Source organism: Lactuca serriola, chromosome 2 (assembly GCF_051521515.1).
Source record: "Lactuca serriola cultivar US96UC23 chromosome 2, Lser_US96UC23_V15, whole genome shotgun sequence".
NCBI lineage: Eukaryota > Viridiplantae > Streptophyta > Magnoliopsida > Asterales > Asteraceae > Lactuca > Lactuca serriola.
In genome coordinates, this window is record NC_136409.1 from 73,686,973 (window position 1) to 73,710,821 (window position 23,849).

Genomic DNA, 23,849 nt, shown 5'->3' on the forward strand with positions numbered 1-23,849 from the left:
TGATATTTTCCATCTTTTTACTTTTTGTAAAATTCAACACTCGTATTTAATTGAAAAATTATTATTTTTTGGAGATAATATTGTACTAATTGGGATTTTATTATTTATGGAAATAGTATTTATTGGAGAAATAAAAGCTTATGAAATATATCATAAAGTATGATTATTTATAAGTTATATTTATATCTTAATAAACTAGTTAAAGTTTATTAATACAAAAGGTAGTTTTATAATACACATACACACACACATACATATATATATATATATATATATATATATATATAATATCTAGTCATGAGTTAGGGTATGGGGCATTTCTTGTCTTATTTTTAGTATTCCATTTTTGAAAATGATGAGGGGACAAAGCATGATTCACTTTTGAATTGTTTAATCCATTCTACCATGCTTGTAAGAAACATTTCCCATGCTTTTACTTTATGTCTACATCTTTTGTCTACATTGGATGAAAGATAAAAGGAAGGACTTGGAAAACTTTTGAGGCTAGTTTTTCTTGCAATCTTCTCCCCCTTTTCTCTTGCAAAATCCGAGAGCTACAAGCTATTCTTCCCTCTCCATGTTTTCACAATTTTGGTGCACATTATTGGGAGTTAAATGTTGCTTCTCTTAAATTTTTTTTGAAATATGTCTTATATCTTAAGATCAAAATTTTACAAGTGTATATTATCATATTTTGATGGATCTATTCTTGGTTGGTGGATTCTTCTAGAGAGCTTCTTCTTTGGAGCTTAAAACCATCTTCATCAACTTCCTAATTTCCAAAAGGAGCCAAAGTCTTCAAAGGTTGTAACAATTTCCTTCTTTGGTTGTTTTAATCTTTCTAAGTCTTGCAAAATGATATTTTGGTGGGAATAAAACTAGTTTTATTTTGTTCAAACCGTAAGTCTTCCGTTGCTTTGTTTAAGTTTTTGAAAAAAAATGAATAGAAACTCAACAATGTTATACCCGTCCGTTGGTTGAGTATATTGGCGTAGAAACAATAAATCGATTGTACTTTCTTGTATAACATTATGCATTCATTTGTTTCACTATGGAATTGTTCAATGCTAAATCTACCCAATCATAGTTATATTATTCATATTAAGTTGTTATTTCAAATGACCGTACATTGCTATTTTAAATAATCAAATGAAAGTACATTGCAAAAAACAATTTCGTTTTTGGGTATTCAGGTTACAAAAATTTATCAACAATTAGCTTTGTCTCTTTTGATGATTGAAGCACAATATCGATCCCCTGTCAACAAATGTCCTTCATGGTGTCAAAATTACAATCTTATCAGCATTTGAACTTGATGATGTTTCTTTTACTAACATGCTCAAATTTTCATAGTTTTCACCATCCCGAATAAAATTCTCGTATTCTAAAGGAACTTATTTGTGGTAGGGGTATGACTACTTAGAAACCTATCACAAAAGATATATTCATATCTATTAGATTTATGAAAGAATAGATATAACTAATAACTACTAACATAATATGTATAAAAAATAAGATTAAAATGCAAGAAAAGCAATGTACTTTTGTTTATTTAAAAATAATGAATCAATTTTACTTTCTTATATATATTATATATATATATATATATATATATATATATATATATATATCATACTTTCACCTAGGAGCAATATACATTCATTGATTTGTTTATCATAGCATCGTAGTTCCAAGTACATTGCTGTTTTATAGAGTTTTTTTTACTGCAATATAGTATTTGCAAAAAGTATTTTGGCTAATGATCATAGTTTTAAATTTCTTTACTAAAATACATATTCATATCAATTAGATTGTTGAAGAAAGAATATGCATAAACAATGATTACTAACATAATATGTATACAAATTAGGATTACAATGTCAGAGATGACAATGTATTTTTATTTATTTGCTTATTATAGCTCGTGAATGTAGTCATGTTTTAATTAGAAAGAGGTATGTAACAACACTAAAAGGCTAAAAGTTTGTTGAAAGTACATTGATATTTCAGAATAATCAAGAAGTCTGTACATATTGTTGCTAAAAATTTAAGTTGTTAGATCCTGAAAAAGTATAAGTAGATTGTTATTTATGGTAAATGTTATTGGTATGTTGCTGTTTATGGTAAATAATGAAAGTACATTGTTATTTTAGATAATAATGAAAAAAATGTGGTTTTTATGTTTAACAATAGAAGTAAGTTTTTATTTTTGTTAAAAAGTTTAAGTAAGTTGTTGTACTTTGGTAAAAATTGAAAGTACATTGTTAGTTTGGATAAAAATTATAAAACAGTGCATCAGTTAAATTTTTAGACTGTAATGCTTCTTATCTTTCAATATTTTAACCTTTGTATATGTCACATGTATAGTTCGATTCCCAATCCCATCTTAGCGTTCCAAACTCTAAGTCCATTCCAAATTTTAAGTCGGCTCCAATATATGTAGGTACATTACTATATCTCATAAAAATAAAGTAAATTGTTATTATAGGTAATAACTTCACTTGAGAACCATAATGTGATCTATGATATATAGAAAACCCAACTTGAATGCCCTTTGTAGAAATCTTGCAAAAAACAAAAAATCTTTGTTTATCCAACCCTCTAATCAAAGAACAATATACTATGTAATATTAGATAAGGTCCTATTTCACTTGCCCCACAACCACATGTGCATTTTACACATGATCCACTGATCTCTCATTGACTATGATGGCTAAACAAAGTGAGGAGATAAGACGAATGTTGCGTAATAATAATAAGGATGAACCTATTGTACCTGTTGTACAACTTGATCTGGACATAGAACAATTAGAAGAAGGAAACTATAGTCGAACTGTCAGTCAAGCTGAGTCACGAGTGGTTAGAAGGAACAAACCAAATGAAGGAGATGATGGATGTGGATGCAAGTACAAAGATTTAATGACATCCAATCCACTAAGTCTTTCGGGAAGCCCAACACCGGTGGAAGTCATGGATTGGATCTCCGAGATGGAGATGATGTTTAAAAGTTGCGACTGCAACAATAAGGAGAAGACCATTCTCACGGTTAGACAATTGAAGACCGGGGTATTAACCTAGCGGAAGTTACTGGCTAATACCATGGGTAAAGGAGACGCTAGTAAGATTTATTGGGAAAACTTTTTGGTTCAACTGAAAATGCAGTACTGCTCTGAGAAGAATCTTCTGGAGATCTACAACGAGTTCCAAAATCCGAAGAGGGCAAGGATGAGCTTCAACGAATACGCTGCAAGTTTTATGGAGAAAATGAAGCTTGTTCCTTACTTGGTTCCAACTAAACTCTCCAAGGGAAACAAGTTTGCTAATGGATTGCCAGCGGACTTTGGTCCATTGGTCAAACAAGCAACCACTTTAAAGGCCACCATCTGGGCAGCCAAGAACGTGGAAACCCAATTAAGTGAAAAGGGTTTGGAGAGAGTGGAGGTAAGAGAGAAAATGACGTTTGAAGGATCTTCAAGGTCCGATAAAAAGAACATATTTTTCAAAGTTTGGTCCTGGAAACAAAAGGTCTGGGGATATAATCAAGGCAAAGTGGTGCGAGAAGTGTAGAGAGAAACACTCAGGGAAATGTGACGATGAGTTGACATGTTTCAAGCGTGGGAGAACTGGTGATTACACCAATGAGTGCACATCAAACAAGAAGGGCATATTGCTAGGGACTTCCTAAAGAAAAAGGAGGCTGCAAATCCTAATGTTCCATCGAAACCAAAGGCAAGAGCATTTGAGATGATCCTTGATGAAGCAGGCAACGATGCAAGGGATTAGGAGTAAGGATCTATATATCTGAAGATCGAGATGTAAAGTAGCCAAATAGATAGTATCATGTGGTATAGCCTAATATAAGAGGCATAGTGTAGGGTGAACTTGAATATATATATATATATATATATATATATATATATATATATATATATATAATCGTTTTAAGAAATAATATAATCCTTATTTATGTTATCCGATGTTTTAACTGACTACGTGAAATTCTTGTATGGTGACTTGGAAAACTACAAGGCCATTCTTTGGATGATTATGAGGCCAGGATGACACTTCTCATTGTTATTTTACCAATCTTAATTATAAAAGTAACGTTTTTATATAATCTAATAATTGTTCACTTTTATATAAAAATCCTCTTTTAACAAGACAAATAGAGGCAAAACTTGTAGAATTCACCAACAATTTTTGTTGATGTATTTTCAAACATGTGTATTCATAGGAAATTAGAAGTTGGATTTCAAGCCTTGTGAGTTATTGAATAACCTATCTTTCTTTCTCTTTTTTTGTTGGTCAACCATCTTAGGCCTTTTGATTTTCTTAAATTAGGCTTCGCAGAACTTGTTTTGTAAACTTGTATTTTTGAAGTTTAAATTAACGAAATCCTTGTAGTCAAATCTATGAAGTCATGTAATGTTATTTAAGTTTTGTACTATTCAATGTATGTTTGTTAACTGTGATCAAATTTTCGACGTCGCAACCTCGGCGTTTCCACCGCCGGCTGGGGTGTGACATCTTGGTTTTTAAAAAAATATGGATAACTTGGTTTAGTTAAAAACAAGTTCATACATATTGTTTATGACAACTTTATAATTATTAATTTATGTGACAAACGTTTTCATGGTTATTTTTTTTTTATTAAAGTGGCCTTAGAAAAACAAAGGTTGTTTTGTATGGTATATGTATTTTAGAGTGCATAAACAAGCCATGGACCAGTTGTGTTGTTGTTTTGTGTCGACCTTAAAAATGTTTTGTAACATTCCTTTATGCATATGATATGTTATAATTAATAACTAGTTTTTCATCTTTGTTATTTTGTATGTTATAGGTTAGTTTAGACTAGTTTTTTTTCTTCATAAAATGTAACAAGATAAAGATGATGTCCATTTTGGATCAACCCAAAAGACCCTATGGTTTTATAAGCCTTTTATAAAAGATTATAACTTTTATAAAAATGTCATAAAATTTCTACAAAGAATATTGTTGAAGCAAGTGGGAGCATGAAGACAACATGGAGATTATTTGGTCTATTTTTCCCTTTAGGACACAAAGCCACCATCAAGAAGGAAACATGATGGTCATGCTAGGACCATTGGCACGAGACTAGATAGTAATTTGATGTAGTGGTTTATTTGTTAGTTTGAATTATTATGAAACGTTTTACAATATGAATTCTAATAGTTTTGATGTTTATTTTGAAGAGACTTAATAAATAGTTATAGTTTTCTATCAAAGGCTTGTTAATTCAAATATTGTGTTTCACATTTTCATGTTTTGAAGCAAATTCCAAAATATTTAATTATATACAAAACTCCACAGTCGGTCGCATTCTCAGGAGTGAATGTTGGTATTAAAGATTGTCCTGTAGGTTGATTGAACAAAGTTCTTTTTTTGGGCATTACAATAGAGATCGCACCAGTACTACATGAGTTCTTGAAAATAGAGATTTTAGGTATTGGAACAACCCCAGTTAGAGATTTGATGGATATATTCACAAGTAATTGTAAGCGGCAATATATTTTATTCTTTAAACCAAAATACATATAGGGTTTGTTTGCAAAATCTGTTCTGCATTGGTGTGCTACAACGTTATCTGTGATTGGTAGTCATAAATGGAATTTCCATGTATGATTAGACAAGTAGGATAAAATTATGTAGTCAAAATTTATCTGTTCTGTCTTTCAACTAGGAAGCGATATCTATGGGCCTCTCGATGATTTTGTGATGAAATATGAAGTACTTGGTCGACCCCTGACTAAATTGATGTGTTTGATTTAGTTGTCAGATGCAATGTCAGAAATAGTTAATCGCGACACATGACATTGAGATTGACTCATATCTATGACTCATGTGTCATAGAGATATCTTGAAAAAAGGAATAAATTGATCACTTGTCTAAGGATTGAGTTCTAAAAAGAGTTTGGCAGTTGCATATATCACCAATCTATGTTGATTATTAACATAACATTTTGACCGAAAAAAGTTGACAACCTGTACAAGTGGGAGAAGGTTGGAAATGGTGTCCAATGTCATTAATTGTTTTGATACTATTTCTAATAGTTGTAAATTCGTTTTAGGTTAGCACCATGACCCAAATATCATAAGGAAAAAGAGATTAATAATGTCTTAATTAATTAAGGAATTAATAAATTAATTATAAATTATTCTTATAAATTAATTAAAAGGATTTAATTAATTAAGGAGGCTAGATATTAATTAACCTGATAAGTTAATTGGAATATTCCAGAACCTCCTGCGTGCACACAGGTGGAGGGTTTTGGTTTCCCTTCGATAGGGATATAACATGTTTGATTAAGATAAGGAAAACCCCTAGAGTTTGTATACTTCTAGAACACTCCTTGCTTACCTATGAATAGACTTCTTGGGTAAACCATAGAGCAAGTTATTCCCTCGCTAAAATTTTTCCATACTCTCTCTCTCTCTCTCTCTCTCTCTCTCTCCCTCTCTACATGGACGAAAATCACACCCTCTCTCTCTCTCTCTTAGGGTTTGTACCTAGCTTGGTTTGATTCGTTTTTCTTTTTGGTGTTGTGGGTCTATTTTCATTAGAGGGATTCTCCTTTGGATCCTTCAACCTTGCAACATACTGACACACACAAGATCACAAGCAAGTGAAACTAAGGTTAGTAGTATTTACTTTTGTATTTTTTTTTTCAAAGTACGTTGCTATAACAGTAAATATAGATTCTAGGTTGCATATGAACTTAGGTATATCAAGTTTTGATTTTCTGCTACTTATGAGTTGTGTACTTGACGATATTAACCCTCAACACTTATGTGGTAGGTAGTTCATGTAAGAGACAAGACATACCATGGGAGAGTTAAATAAAAAGAATGCGAAAGACAATTTAAAATGGTGAACTTGAAACTAGAAGATGGTTAAATCAGGAGAGCTCTCTTTTAAAAAAGGATCAAGACATTTTAGAAGTGTCTTCTTTCATTAGAGGGACACAGATTTATTGATGTCTTTAAGAAACATAGGGCTTGATAAAATTTTATTGAAGGTGTTTTTTTTTTGTCAAAAACATAATATTAATATTGCGGATATTGATAGGTGTTGTAGGTTACAAAAAAATATGCAGCTGAAAAACTTTACCATAAGTTCACATGCAACCTATAAGTTTTTGGTATTGATTGCAACAAACAATTGAACATCAAGAACCCTAGGAATACCCTATTATTATTGATATTCATAAAGGGTTTTAGGGTTTACATACCTTTTGATTAATGTAGTAAATAATCAAACAATTCCTTGTTGAACAAGCTTTAGAAAGCAAGCACCAAAAATCTTGTGCCTCTGATGGCTCACACCCAAAACCCTAGAAGCCTTAGAATGAAGAGGTGAGAGAGGGAAGAGAAGAAAATTTCGTTCACAATACTCTTAGGAATGCCATGAACTAAAATTAATGGACTTGGGGTCATATTTATAGTTTAGGTAACTTGAAAGCATATCAGACTCTGTATTGATTAAGTAACAGATTTAATCCTAATTTAAATCCATTTATTTTATGCAACCAAGAGGCTTCTAGAAACCCTAGAAAGACTCCTAATTTCGCTCACCCATTGGATGATTCTAGAAATGCTTATTTTGTTCAAATTTGAACAATTACAATTCACCCCTTGCACATTTAGTTAATTCCACTTAATCCCAAATTAATTCCAGATTAATTCTAATTAAAACATTAATACAAAATGAGTCTAATGCGACCTTTTATATGCAACCTTTCATAATAGTTGCATTCGATTATAGAAAAGGTCTTGCTGAACAAAAAAGTTGCACTAGAAGCTTTAATGCAACTATTTTAAAAAAAGTTGACAATTTTATTAAAAGTTGCAACTTTATTTTTAAAAAGGTTGCAACTTTTATTGAAAATTGGAACTTTTTATAAAAAAAAATGTTACAAACTTTATTGAAAATTGTAACTTTTTTTTTTAAAAAGTTGCAAATCTTATTAATAATTGCAACTTTTATTACAAAAGTTACATTGTTAATTTTAATTCCCTCTAACTATTTTTTTAATTTCCCTCCAAATAAATTAGAAAAACTTATTTTCCTTTGAATTAAATAATTTAATTATATTACGACCCATAAATCCTACTATTAACATTGTTAATTTTCCATTATACGAATATTAATTGTTGTAAAGTTATTTGATTCTAAATTGTGAAAGTAAATAAATTAAATAAAAATGATGTTAATTATTATTTAAAAATAATTGGTTAATAATTAAAAGGTATATTTAGCTTAATTAATTAATTTGTGTGAATATTTGGAGTAAATTTAATTTATTAAGGGTATATGTGAATATTTGGGGTAAATTTAACTTATTAAGTGTATAATGAAAGTCTAGCGATTACATTATCATTCTTGAAATACTAGAAATGAAGAGTTATAGAGTATGGGGATTAAATGGAATATTATGGAAAAGTTGGGGGGCTGAAACGGAAGCTTTGGAAAAGATAACCCTATGTAGTCGTAACCTTCTATTCATTGTTTCCTGTTGCTGAAGCCCGTTCCTTCTCCTTCATCCATTTTATCATTTCCTCTTAGTCATTCATCCCGTGTTTTCTAGCCCTCGATGGTCGTTCAGGGTGTCAGTAGGTTCCTTGGGTTGTGAGTCTAACAGGAGAGGAAGGAGGCTATAGAGATTGTTCGGCAAGGCTCCGACGAAGCTCTAAAGAGGATAGGGTTTCATCAGTGGTGTCCCTAGGAAGAAGATAAGATGTGTTTAGAGTGTTTTCCAGCTATTTGCCTTTTGGTGGTAAGTCTCTTAGCCTTTATGTTATTTTTTGTTGCTTTGAATTACCCACCACCACCATCGGCAGCCATGGCTGTTGGATTCTGCCACAACACCACAACCTTGTTTGGTGGTTGTGGTTGTCCCTATTCCAACACCATGTGTGTTTTGTCTAATGGCTTAATGGGTATCAAATGCAAGTCTATACATATATTACAAATTCATGTAACCTTGATACATTTAGTTTTTTTTTGTTTTTTAATTTTATAAACTAGATTAAGCCATTCCTGAACCGCTTACTGAATCACTTAATTTATAGTTAACCAACCCCATTAAGACACTTTTTTATGGTTAAAAGTCATTTATATGTCTTGATGTGAAGCTTATTGAATCCTTAAATGGTAGAAGAACATATGAGTGTTGGATTGATGTGTGATTAAGAGCATCGTATTTACAACCACGTCTAGATCATATCTTTGTTCTTTCTATAAAATACTCGAATTATATCTTAATACCTCTATCCAACACTATTGTGTACACAATGGAATGATCTTAAGTCCTTGTCTTTAATCTTAAAGCTTATGGTGATGTTTGTCAATATTAGAAATCTTGATATAATTGTTGATCTGTCTTACAAGGGCCATGGAGGCTATTCCGGTCCGAATTTGAGAAAATAATTTGTCTTGCAAGGGCCATGCTAAAAGAAATTTAAGAGGACCATGGAAAAAATAAGTCAAACTAGAAGTTATGCAAATAGATATTGCTAACCAACGAGAAAACATGAAGCCATGATGCAGATGCTTTTGGAACAATAACCTCCAGAAGGTCGATAGTTACTAATATGATTCATCATTTATGTTTTGTAGACATTTAGGATGTTTTAATACTTTTTTTGGTGATTATAGTTGACAACTTCTGTGTTCAATTTGATTTATGGTTGTTATTTTGAATTTAGACATTACAATAAAGACCATAAAATTATATATTATATTTATGTTATTATTGTTATCGTGTAATTTTAGTAGTCATAAATATTTGTAGCAATAAAGTAAAACGTATGTAGCACCTGCATGACTAGAAAAAAAGATGTCACATTAGCGTTAGAAAAATCACAAAAATAAAGTTGCATTTGACTATAAACAAGGTTGATTTTTTTGCAATTAAGGACGTAACAAAGATTGCATATACCATAGAGAAAGGTTTCAAGTCTTTAACATAAACATATTGAAAGTTGCAATTGATTATAAAAAAGGTGCATTTTCATAACTAAAAGAGTTAAAAAGTTGCATCTAAGTGTAAAAAAAGTTGCATATGAATATAAAAAAATTGCTTTTACATAATAAGGGTTGCATTAAAAAAAGTTGCATCTAAAAAATATTTCCACCATCACATAAAACGTTGCATTTTCCAAGAAAAAATTGTGTTAGGTCTAATGCAACTTTACCTAATGCAACCTTTGGTAAAAGGTTGCTTAGGTATTATGCAACTTTTTTAGGGCCTAATGCAACTTTATGGAGGGGTTGTATTAGCTTCATTTTGTTGTAATGATAATTAATTAATTCTAATTGATTTCTTATTAATTTATTAGCCATATAAATTAACAAATCAATTGTTTAACTATTGATGTCGTGTTAATTTTTTAATCATATAGCAAATTAGTATATCAATTATCTATTCCCAATTAATATATTAATCACAGAATATATATTAACAAAACATTCTCTCTCTCTCTCTCCCCCCTAATATTATTTCTAGCTATTTCTAGTTATGAGGGCAAATCAAAAGGATTTTGCTTTTAATTTACGAATATACTAATTTTGTTATTAGTTTAGAAACCTTATTCCAACAGATACTATGCCACTCCTAGAGCCCGTATGACCACAGTTACTAATCAATATCATTTTGAAGTTGAAATTTTCAACAATGTTGTTGATATGCAAATTATAGAATTTGAGGAATGATTTAGTGAACTTCACACCAAATTACTAGAATACATGGGGCCTTTGAGTATTTGTGATTGATCTGCTAAATTTGACAAAACAAAGTGAGCTGTACAAAAAAAAAGGTTAGTTGATTCGCAGTGGATGCAACTTGACGATGCACTAAAGATATATTATCATTCTATGCATAAGAAACATTGGTTCACTAGTTTGAAAGGAATTTCTGTTATTTCTCGTTTAATGATGGAAAAGGAGAAACATAGTTCTTATCCTATTGCTTATAAGTTGTTAAAGTTGCTTTTGGTTTTGCCCATTGTGACGGTAATAGTTGAAAATTTTTTTTTTCCACGATTAAGCTTTTGAAGACGGACTTCCGTTACAAAACCGCTGATTATTTTTTGAACGATGCCATGAGTTGTTATGTTAAAAAAGAATCCTTTAACAAAGTAAAGATCTAAAATGTAATTGAATGCTTTCACAAAATTTGAATACATAGATGTCAAATTTAAAATGTTAGATCTAGAACTAATAGTTTGTTATTTTTTATGGTTTAGTAATTTAAAAAAAATCCTAGAGTGAAAATATATTCAAACATGGTGTGTTTGAAGAATCGATGAAAGATAAGCTTGTATATACCAAAATATATATTCAATTTGCATCAAACCCGCTGCAAACAATAATTATACTACAAGTCAATATCCCTAAAAAAAAATAGTAAATTATACTATCGTTCCTGAAAATTTTATATATAAAAGCTGTTTGACGGTTTATAATCTCTATGACTGCGAATTTAATAACTATTTTAAATATATAAAAAGAAGAAAATATAAAATTCCAACGACCATGTCAAATCGTTGATCGCCAAAAATAACGCCACGAATTTTGAATATAATTTTAATTCTTATAAATTACATATTTGATCAAAGATAGTCGCATACACTCCAATTCGTTTTGATTTCATGTCAATGGAGGCCACCGCTAAACCTCAACAGCCGTCACTCTCCTTACCATGGAAAACCCGCATTATTCTTTCCGCTCTCGCCGCTATCACCGACGCTTCTTGCCGGAAAAACGGCACAGTCAACCGTCGTATTCTCACTTTAGTCGACTTCCGTTGCCCGCCGACATCAAAATCAGTCAACGGCGTAGCGACACACGACGTGGTTGTAGATGAGGCTCGTAATCTCTGGTTCCGAGTCTTCGTACCTACACAACACGCCGGTAAAAATCTCCCGGTGGTGATGTTCTTTCATGGAGGAGGATTTGTCTTACTCTCCCCCGATGATCCTCCTTATGATGCCGTCTGCCGCCGCTTTGCAAGAAAAGTGCCATGCGTCGTTGTTTCTGTGAACTATCGGCTTGCCCCTGAGCATCGGTATCCGGCGCAACATGATGATTGCTTCGATGTGCTCAAGTTCCTTGATGATGAAGAGAATCGGTCTAAATCGTTGCCGGAAAATGCAAATCTGTTGCGTTGCTTTCTTGCTGGAGATAGCGCCGGTGCAAACCTAGCTCATCATGTTGCTCAACGAGCCTGTGATTTCAAATTCCAACGACTCAAGGTATATTAACTGATCGATAAACAAGTTCATATAGACACCTGTTTTTAATCTTGTGAGCAGTTATTTGAATAAATCAATCTCATAAACGATTTTTGATCGTTGTTTTTCCCACTCATGTGTTTTGATCACCCCAGTTACAGGTTAATTTCTGCATTTCTTCAGTTCTTCTGCAATCATTATTATTGGTAAATGTTGTTATAAGGCTGTTGTCATGTTTGCAGGTCACCGGAGTTGTGGCAATTCAACCATTCTTTGGCGGCGAGGAGCGGACTGATTCTGAGACCCGCCTGGCCGGAACACCATTAGTTTCTTTAAAACGAACAGATTGGATGTGGAAGGCATTTTTGCCAGAAGGGGAAGGATTCAATCGGGACCATCCAATCGTCAACGTTAGCGGCCCAAAGGCGGTGGACTTATCGGAAATAAAACTGCCGCCAGTCATGGTGGTGGTGGCGGGATTCGACGTCTTACGTGACTGGCAAATTAGGTACTATGAGTGGCTGAAAAAGTCAGGGAAAGAAGTTTGCATTTTTGAGTACCCAAACATGTGCCATGCTTTCTATATCTTTCCGGAATTGCCTGAATCTGGCCAACTTATTGACAAAGTGAAAGACTTTATTCATAAGATATCGAGTGATGTTGCCACTTTGTAACAAAGTAAACCCATTGTTAATAAGTCTTTTTTATTACGTATATATGCATTAATAATTGTACGAAAGTCATTATATTGAACGATTTTATGGGGTATGAAACTTGGTTCATCCAGCTTTTCACGAATTCTAGATTAGATGAAAAAGACAGTTTTTGTTGTTTCCGTAGAATTCATATGACGTGCCACATGTACAAAATAACAATATGAATTTTCCCAACATTTAAATTTTATTTCGTTAATAGATCAGATTGTTTGGAGAAATTAAATTTACTCCTATCATTTCTTCCTACTAATATACCTATCCATTAAAATTAATTATACCATTTGTCATCAATATTCCATTTCATCTAATTTAATTTGATATTTCTATAGTGCCATTAACGAGGTAATTGAGAAAAAAGAAAAAAAATCACGTAAGATTATCACATGAACGTGCGCAGGTACCGATTCCTTCCCAAACCCTTATTCTCGTCTACTCTCTTGCCCACGACAATTGCAAAGCCAGCGCCAGCATCAACAATCAAAGCAATAACAATCAAAACGGCAAACCATCAACAACAATCAAATAGTTTTTCTTTTAATTATTTGAAGGCACTACACAGTAACGGTGTTTTTGTACATATGCATATGAGAAAACAAGTAATATATAAAAATATATTTAGTTATTCAAGTGTTATATAATCATTGTAAAATGCAATTGCGATTATCTTGATTATCTTACTTTGCCTTTGTCTCTGCTTCCCATTAAAGTTAATGTTATGGTGTCGACATTTGAATCGTCTTCCCTTGAGAATCAATTTACATTATAAAGGTTTGGATATCAATTCTTCTTTATGCCTGGTGTGTAATTAACATACAAAAAATGAGAATCATTTGTTTTTTGGATGTCATTTGGCTGTCATATTTGGGTTTATAATATAGCTGTATAGTTATATTTCTAATAAAATACCTTATTTGTTGATTAATATTACAATTTATAGTAGGTTATGCTGCTTTATTATTGATAAAATCTTTGGTTTATTGTTAATAAAATATTTGATATTTGATCAGTATGGAGGCTTCAAATTCAGTTGAAGAGGCTGCAAATTCAATAGAAAAATGTTGCAATTTCAGTTGAAGAGGCTGTCAAATTCAGTTGAAGGGCATACAATTCTTAATCCTCAAGATCAAAAAATTCCTAAACATGGAATGAAGTTTTATTTAGAAGAAGACCTTTACAATTACTTTAAAGCATATGCATTCCAGAATGGATTTGGTATACGGAAATCTATATAGTACATGAACAAAAGATTATTGTGCTAAAACATACTATTCACTTGAATGTGCTAGAGAAGGGGTATATGTTCCTAAAACAAGAAGACCATATAAAAAGACCACGAAAACAAACTATAAAGCAAAAATTAGCGTAATTGCATATGGTGATGGAAGATGTGTTATCTCTAGTGTTTTTCTTGAACATAGTCATGCTTTAAGTACCAAAAAAATCTCGTTTCTAACAATCACATAAGAAAATGGATTCATATGCTAAGAGAATACTTGAATTGAATGATTATGCTGGAAAGTTTTCACTTGTTAGATGTTGAAGCCAAAGGGTATGATAATTTGCCTTTTGGCGAGACATATTGTAGATCTTACATCACAAAAGTAAGACAACTAAGACTTGGGCTTGGGGATGCCGAGGCACTTCGTAATTATTTTGTCTGTATGCAAAAAAGGAGTTCAAATTTTTTCTACGTGATTGATATGGATGATGAAGGTCGTATGCGAAGTGTATTTTGGGCAGACGCAAGGTCAAGGGCAGCTTACAAGTCATTCGGGGATGTTATTTCATTTGATAGCACATATTTGACTAACAAATATAATATGTCGTTTGTGCCTTTTGTTGGAGTAAATCACCATGGGCAATCTATCTTATTTGGATGTGGTTTGCTTTCACGAGAGGACACAAAAACATATGTATGGTTATTCAAGTCATGGTTAGAATGCATGCATGGATGGGCACCAAAAGCAATAATAACAGATCAATGTCGATCAATGCAAGGAGCTATGGCGCAAGGAGCTATGGCACAGGTATTCCCTGAATCTCATCATCGTCTTTGTCTTTGGCATATTATGGAAAAGATTCCTGAAGAGTTAAGTAGGTTGCCTCAATATAAAGTAATAAAGAAGACTCTAAAAACCCTTGTATATGAGTCTACGGACACTCAAGAGTTTGAAGATGGGTTGTGCAAGCTGGTTGAAAAGTACGCACTTGAAAAAAAAAATGAGTGGTTAAGTTCTTTATTTAACAATCGAATGCGTTGGGTGCCGATATATGTAAAAGAAAACTTTTGGGCAGGGATGTCTACTACGCAAAGAAGTGAAAGCATGAATGCTTTTTTTGATGCGTATGTTAATTCTAAAACCTCATTACGACAATTTGTTGAGAAATATGACAATGCACTGAAAAGCAAGATTGAAAAAGAAAATAAGGCTGATTTTGAGTCTCTCAATTGTTCATATAAATTAGTAACTGTGTTTTATTTTTAGAGACAGTTTCAGGAAGCATACACAAATGCAATATTTAAGTTGTTTCAAGATAAGTTACGAGGTATGTTGTTTTGAAATTCTTCATTGGTCAAAATGGATGGTGCACGCTATGTATTTCATGTCACATATATTGTGGAAGGGAAACATGGAGATTCTAAAAAAGAGTTGTTTATACCGTTAGTTATGATGAGACTGAATGTGATATACAATGTTCTTGTCATTTGTTTGAGTTTCGAGGAATTATTTGTAGGCATGTAGTGAAAATATTGATTGAGAAGGATGTTAAAGAAATCCATCCACGGTATATTTTGTCTCGGTGGAGGAAAGATGTAAAGCATGGACACTACTTAGTGATAAATTGTTATGAAGATTTGATGAGTGGTGAAAATGCTAAACAATTTGATCACTTTTGTTCCAAGTTTTACGAGGTTGCGCATATTGCTAATTCCCGTGAAAAGTATGAATACTTGCTAAGTTGTGTAAATATGGCTAAAGAAAAGTTAAATGATAATTCAATTTGGGGTTGTAGTAGTAACCTCAATTTGGTAGTTGAAGATGTTCATGTTTCAGACTCGACTACGATGTTGTTACCACCCTTGCAAGTGCGTAGTAAAGGTTGTCCACCATCAAAGAGAAAGGAATCTAGAGTAGAACAAGTTATGAAGAAGAAAACAAAGAAAAATATAATATTTTATCTATTTAGATTTTTTATTTTTTTAATTTGGTTAATGTAGTTTATAATAACCGAGTTTTTTAGGTACGTGAAAAAATGAACAACATACAACAAGATAAAACGGATTCAAGTTGTGAGCATGGAGAAAATTCCTATAATAACGAGCCGAACTACCAGTTTGAATGATAAAGACAGAGGAGTAGGTGGAAATAGTATAAATAGGTTTTTTTAAAAAAGATTAATTTTTAGTTTCATTTATTTTGCGTTTAATGATTTTGAAAGAACCGAATGACATTGTGATGGTGTGATGAATTACACTTCTTGCTTTCTAAATAAAGGGTACATTGGTTATTTATTGAATAATTATGATTTTATTTTATTTAGGATCAAAATATGTTACAAGAAGATGAGTAGAGGGACAGATTGCAAAAAAAAAAAAAAAAACAAAACAAAAAAAAACAAAAAAACAAAAAGTAAGTGTTGAAACATAAATTAAACAGCATTGGTACGCAGTCTTTTCGGGCCTATATCTGATTCAATATGTAACCAAAAGATGTGTTTGTATAGTCTAAAATGAAATAAAAACTCTAAACTACATGCTGGAAAAAAAATTAAGTAAATCTGACTTCAGTTGACTGAGTTATGCGCATTCTAACTCAAGGGCATTTTTGTCCAGATTTACAAAATGGAAGGTTTGTACATTTTTTTCCAAGTTTACAAAGAACAAATTCAAGGGAATTTGTGTCCTAAATAAGAAATGAAACTAATGGACATTTGATTCCAGATGCAAAAATACAACTTATGTAAAGTGTTTACAAAAGTAAACTACATTGCTATATTAAACCAATCTCGTATAAGTACATTGTAAAAGATCAAACAATCTCAATAATGATTATCACAAGGTCCAGAAGATAAGAATATAATGTTTTCCATATAACTACATATCATAACAAACTTAATCCGAATTGACCATTTTACCCATTTCTTCTTATGAATTGATTTCCAACTTATCATCTTCGTGTAAACTCCCTATCATCCGGATCAACAGACCAAAACCATAAGTAAAACCACCAGTAGCCTCAAATATATCCAAGAAGGACCAAACAAAATATCCCTTTATGTTTGATCCATTCCGAATGAAGTTTGGAAAAAATCGGAATTCGGGTTCCTGCATTCTTTTTTCTACTTGTTTCTTGGTGTGTTTTTGTCCTGGTTCTCTTCTTTGAAGTCTTTGTTGTTGGTTAGGAGTTATGTTTTTGATTCTCCTGTTTGTTGTTGTACTGTTTATTGTTCAGCACTTGACTGCACCTGACTGAGATAATAAACAAGCGCATGTGGAATGGGGCAATGGGGCAAGAAGATGTGATGATTGTTGACAAAGATTAACTTCAAGCTAGCACCAAACCAAGGGGGAGATTGAAGGGTCTAATTAATGGTTTGGTCTAGGCTTTCGTTGTAATAGGTTCTTTTGTGTCAATATGCAATTTTGGTAGTCTGTATAGCAGTTTACGACCAGACTGTGAGTTTACGGCCGTAATCCTGTTTACGGCAGTAAACCCAAGGCCGGCCCAGGCCCACTATAAATAGAGGCTAGCTAGGTCATTTTATGGTTGTTGATGCCACAAAGTTTTCGGCTGCTATTCCACAAGTTGTACCAGACGTTTTTGCTAATAGAAGCGTGTGCAAGCTTGTTTAGATTTCTGTTTCTACTTCATTCTTGTTATTATTAATTGTCTTGATTGTTTTATCACTGGTAAGATCCGTTTCAGGACCTTACAATTGGTATCAAAGCAAGACCAGTGTTAAAGCATCCTACAATTGAGTTTTTGACCATATTCTTCATTGTTTACGACTGAAGTTGGTGACTGTTGCGAAAGGGTTCAAGCTTAATTCAAAATTCGTGTTTTTCTCGAATTTCTGGGAGATTACAGCCAGAGCTTACGGTTGTAAACACAGCTTACGGCCGCAAACTCGGTTTATTTATAGGATCGTAAACTTAGTTCTTAGACTGTGAATAAAGCATCTTCAACAACCGGAAACTTAGACTCATTGACCATATACATAAACCGCAAACTATTTACGACCGTAAATAGAGTTTACTGTCGTAAACAGGCCTTTGACCATGAACACTTGTTTGACCGAAAACTCAAATTCTTTTTAAATTAATAACTTAATTTCTACTTAAATTAATATTAAATGGATTCACAAAGTCAAACACATCACCATGAGCTGGACTCTGTAATGGGCACAACCACTCGAATTCGAAGACTACTGTCTGCTGAAGGTTTTCTTGAATGGAAATACAGGATTGAGAAGTATATCAAAATGAAGGACTTCAAAATTTGGAGAAGCATCATCAAAAATTATGTCAGAATAACCAACACTGTTGCAGGGCAAGTGGTTGACAAAGCGGTTGAAAATTACATTGATGAAGACTTTGAAAAGGTTGAGGAGCAGGAACGGGCTTTGGCCACCTTGACCATGGCCCTGTCTCCGGATATAGCCCAAGGTTTTAGGGAGTACAATTCTGCTAAGGCTTTGTGGGAAGCCCTAATCGAGGTATATAAAGGGAATGAAGACACGAAGGAGAGTTGCCAAGATATGCTGCGACAACGATTTAACATGTTCAACTACATTCCTGGAGAAACTCAGGAGGCACAACTGCAGCGATTCACAACTCTTACCACTAAGATAACTGTAGCCGGGATCTTTTTCACAAAGTTTGAAATAAACAAAAAGCTACTGAATGCTCTCCCAAAGTCATGGGACATGAATGTGGCTGTTATTAAGAAAACCAAGGATCTAATTCGGCTCACTCTTGCTAAAATGATGGCGGTCATCAAGGCATGTGATATTGATGACAAACAGCGGGAGATAAATCATGTGAATTCATACTCAGCTGCAAACCTTGGGATCTCATCTAATAATGCTCTTTCATCTCTCACCTTTCCTTCTGCAGGTCAACCCTTTGCTGCTCAGCAAGCTCAGATTCAGTCCTTTTCCACCCCATCAGCTACTTCACTTCCTACTGCATCAGCCATGCCATTCTCTCAGAACCAGTCATTCATTGCTACTCAAGCTGCTTCTCCTTCTAATGTGGCTTCCTCCTCAAACGGCAAGTAGGGTGATGAAAATCTTGCTCTTGCTACAGGGATCGTTAACTGCTACAATGCTCTTGTAGCTGGAGATCTTCCGCCCCAATTGTCATTTGCTGATCTCGATCAAATTCATCCTGAAGACGTAGAAGAAATGGATATTACGTGGCAAATTACCATGGCAGTTTTCAGGGCAAAGTAGTTTGCAAAGAAGACCGGGAATAACAACTGGGGAATGAGTGCTGATAAAAAGGTAGGGTTTAGCAAGGGAAAGTTTCGTTGTTTCAACTGCCACGAGCCAGGTCATTTTGCTCGTCAGTGCCCGAAGCTGGACAGAAGATTAAACAATGACCGGACAATGGTTGTAGTAAGAAACAATCGGAGCAGTGCTCAAGTCAACAGTGAGAAAGCTATGGTTGCGCAATCATTTGACTGGGAGGATCAGATGCATGCCCTGAACATATCAAGACCTGAAAATGCTCATTTGGCTCAGATTGGTGATGATGTTTCCGCAGAGAGTGTTGCATCTGAAGATCACACTGATGGTCTCTTCTTCTCCTGAACCAAAGAAAACCGAGGTAAGTCTGCCTTCATGCTCTCAAGCTTGTATTGATTATGTTAAAATTCTTCATGAGGAAATTGAAACACTACGTAGAGAAGTAGAGGACCTTAGATATGAGGGTTATCAACTTAGAAAATGACAAAAACCCCTTAAGGCCCAGTTAGAAACTAAAATAAAGGACTTTAGAAGACTTCAGGAAGACTATAGTAATAAATGTGAAAATTATGACTAAATAAAGAGACAAAACGTTGAGTTAGTTACTGAACTTGAAACATTAAAGAGCAAATTTGAAACTGCTGATTTTGATTTTAGAAAATTTGATGTATCAAGTGAGGTAGTTGCCAACATGATAGACCACTGCATGCAATTTAAAGATAATCAGTCAAAGGGTCTAGGGTATAATAAAGTGCCTCCTCCTTTCAATCATTCATATCAGTTTCAACCTTTGTCCAAGGAGGAGATTGCCAATGAACCATCCATGGTTTATGGCAAGCCATCTGGTTTTGTTTCGGGAGAATTTATTAATGTTGAAAGTACTAACATTTCTACTTCTCCTGCAGATTAATCCTTAAATCAGTCAAAGCATGAAGTTGAAGGATCTGTTTCTGAAAATAAAACTGAGTCTGAACCTAAAGTTTTAGTTTTAAATAAAGACTTTAATTTTTCTGATGTTGCAAGTGACAATGTTTTTGGTGATGTTGCTGCACCTTCTGATACTGATTTGAATGGTTTTAAAGTGTTTGATGATGTGGTTGACAATTCTAATGTTTGTGATGATACTAATGAAAAACCACCAGTCTCACAAGTTTCTCCATCTGATACACCCTCACTTGTCTCACAACCTAATTATTGTTCATGTTCTTGTAAGAAAAGCAAGGGTGTTGGTATGGAAAACAAATCTGAAAAATGCAGTACAGGTTTTAACAATAACAAACAGATATGTTTCAATTATGGTATTGATGGTCATATAGCTAGGAATTATCCTAATAGAATGTTTATACATTTTCAGTCACCAAGAGGAGAGAACGAATTCAGAGGAAGGTCTTTAACTAGAAAGTCCTATAGAACTCGTTCTCGGAATGATGATTGGAAGGATGATCGTTGTAGAAAACTATGACAACCCAAAATTTTCATTTGTACAAACTCTACAGTCCAATACTTCAATTAAAAGTTAAATACTTTTCTGCTAAATTTTAGCCGGTTTAAAGTCTGTTTGAGTATTTTTATTAATTATTCTTGAAACGAACGGATAAAAGGAAGTGATTTCTAGAATATCGAGATAGCAAAGGAACAATCAACACCTTGGATTGGTCTTCACGGCCAAACAAGGGGGGTTTGGGCCGTGAACTCTCATTTGGCCGCAAACCCATGCCTTGGCCATGAGTTTACTCCCCATTTCTTTCATTTCCTAACTTCCACACTCAAGAACAATAGTCATTCTCTCTCAAGTAGCATCCCGTTCTTCACCCGATCTCCCGAAAACGTAAGTGTGTCTTAACTTGATTTGTTGTTATAACCTAACATCTAGTTGTTATACATCATTTCATCCATTCATTATTGATTTTCACTTAGATCTTCAAGTGTTCTTCAAAACACCAAGAACACACACTAGTGTTCTTGGACCTTCAACACCCAATCAAGCTTCTATCTTGTAAGTACACTTGCCCTAGCTTCTTGTGTGATTAGAATGAACTTGTTTACACTTATAAAACATCAAGAAACAAATGATCAATGGACTTTACGGCAAAGGGATGTTCTTGGGCTGTAAACTCTTCTAAATGGGGTTAAATGAACCCTAGTCCCTTCTTAAGCCTTGGTTGCTAGCCTTGATCCTTTCTTGAAGTGTTTAGGACCTTAAACAACAAAGAAACCATGTCCCCATAAGATTTTACGGCCATAAACACATAAGGAGATGGTCCTTAGGCCGTAAACTCTACAAAGTGGTGATATTGTGCCCCTAATGCTTCCTAAGGCTTGGACTTGATCAAATGATGCTCAATCTTGACTTATAAGACCTCAAAACACCAAATGGCACTTAGTACCATGAGTTTACGGCCATAAACTCATGGGGAAATGACCATGGGCCGTAAACTCCATAAGGAGTGGTCCTTGGGCCATAAACTCCAATGTCATGCCATACAAAACTTTAGATGCAACCCTTTGGTACCTATAACACTTGAATCAAAGTGTTTCCATGTCCTAGGGTGTTTTAACTTGATTAATTAGTTGTTAAATGACTAATTAGATACACATATGTTTTATTATATGTTAACTAGGATCATTGTGCGTGTCCAAGTCCTCACTTGACACTTAGCATCCTTTACCGATCCTACTATCGCATCACTCATTTCAGGTGAGTTCATACCCCTTAAACAACCTTTTAAATGCTTTTACATGCTTTTAAATGCTTTTATGGTGGGGGGAATACAAGTTGAATATCATAGTTATTATATCAATCACATGTGATTAATAACTATCAAACAGATGGATTTACTATACTTTCAAACCGTTTTATCAAACAAAATACTTTTAAATCGTTTTATAAACCAACATCAAGTCATGATTATTTATTGTTTCAAGCCTTTTAAATGTATTACAAAAACCTCTTTTCCACTTATGTATTCTTAAATACCGTATCTATACATTTATGTAGTAAGTATATACATATAAGTATTTGATAAGATGGTTGCGACTTCAGCTCCAACACCTTGTATAGCAAAGGTGTATAAACATACATGGACACTTCAAACTACATTACTAGCAAACTATAATAGGTATAGTTTGGGAAATACTACTTACTATTCATAGTACAAATGGATCATTCAATAGTCAGTTCATTCATGAGTCTATACAAATGTATTACATACTATATGAAGAGATACTATTACATACTATATGAAGAGATACGATTACATACTATATGATGAGATACTATTACATATTATATGAGTAGATACTATTATATACGTACGGGACTAACCATTCTACACCCAGCTGTTAGGTACAGAGGGAAAATGCACATCAACGAATGTCTACGGTTAATATTATTCGGCAATTACTATGCCGTGTTTATCCTAGTACCAAAGGATAATACTTAAATGATTATATAATGTTCCCTTTAACTTTAATTTTGTGACACATTCACATAAACGATGAGGTAGACTATATTATGATAATAATAGTTACATGGGGAAAACCGTCATTTTTACAATGATACATATTTTCAAAACAGTCGGGTCTTGGTAGAAGATTAAATTTTATACTAGTAGGAAATATAGGCTTTCCTAGGGTTTTCACACCTATACGAACTGTTTCATCAAACATTTATAAGTCTTTCCTTACAGTTTTACAAATCAAAGACATTAAAATACTTATGAATTCACCAGCTTAAATACTGATCTATGATTTCAAAATAACTTGTATTCTCAGGTCATCAGTAGACAGGTACCGGTGACAAGTTTTTGAGAAGACGAAGCACAGACAAGACTCGTCTTTTATTTTGATCATTCATTTTGGTGTCTATTACATTACAAAGAACACACATGTATTAAAATTATATATTTAATGCAATGGATGATGTTTGTTTACTTGTTTACTATTACTGTGTTGTGATACTATACATGACGTCCTCTGCCCCAGAATGTTTCCGCCGTTCTTGGTTTTGGGGTGTGAAAAAAAACTGGAAGTTTTTAAAATTAATAAAAGGGTTTTTCATAACAAAGTCCCAAACAGTTTTCCAAAACCAAACATGGCTCAGCCAAGATTGGTTTCGTCAAGGAGTAGCTATGGGTCTTCAACCAATTCTGGTAGAAAACCCAGATGCTCAAAGCAAACTAATAAAAATCATGTTTCAAAACCATCGGTGATTGTTAGAAAACCTAATTATCAATGGCTACCCAAAATAAGTTCCAATCCATCATTTGTATCCTCTGAAAAATTAGTAAATAATGATACATCTAAAAAGGCAATGGGATAACCTAGGAAAGTAATGACCTGGGTTCCCAAATCTAAATGAACCCGCACATTTTGCAGGGACAGTTGCGGGGGAATGTCGTCAGACCTTGG

The 23,849-nt window shown here is 33.4% G+C and overlaps 1 protein-coding gene and 1 pseudogene across 1 annotated transcript; both read left to right on the forward strand.

Moving 5' to 3' along the window:
* Window positions 1-11,617: 11,617 nt before the first annotated feature.
* Window positions 11,618-13,050, forward strand: LOC145086402 (putative carboxylesterase 18). The gene is made up of 2 exons (XM_079024152.1): window positions 11,618-12,273; window positions 12,495-13,050. Exons 1-2 carry the CDS (start codon window positions 11,671-11,673, stop codon window positions 12,924-12,926), a joined length of 1,035 nt encoding a protein of 344 aa, XP_078880278.1. The 5' UTR covers window positions 11,618-11,670; the 3' UTR covers window positions 12,927-13,050.
* A 1,426-nt stretch (window positions 13,051-14,476) lies between these two features.
* LOC145089336 (protein FAR1-RELATED SEQUENCE 6 pseudogene) lies at window positions 14,477-15,454 on the forward strand (annotated as a pseudogene).
* The last annotated feature ends 8,395 nt before the right edge of the window (window positions 15,455-23,849 follow it).

Coding starts and splice junctions, on each gene's coding strand:
- LOC145086402 (XM_079024152.1), top strand. CDS start 11,671: ATGTCAATGGAGGCCACCGCTAAACCTCAACAGCCGTCACTCTCCTTA. Junction 12,274..12,494: donor TCAAATTCCAACGACTCAAG/GTATATTAACTG, acceptor TCATGTTTGCAG/GTCACCGGAGTTGTGGCAAT.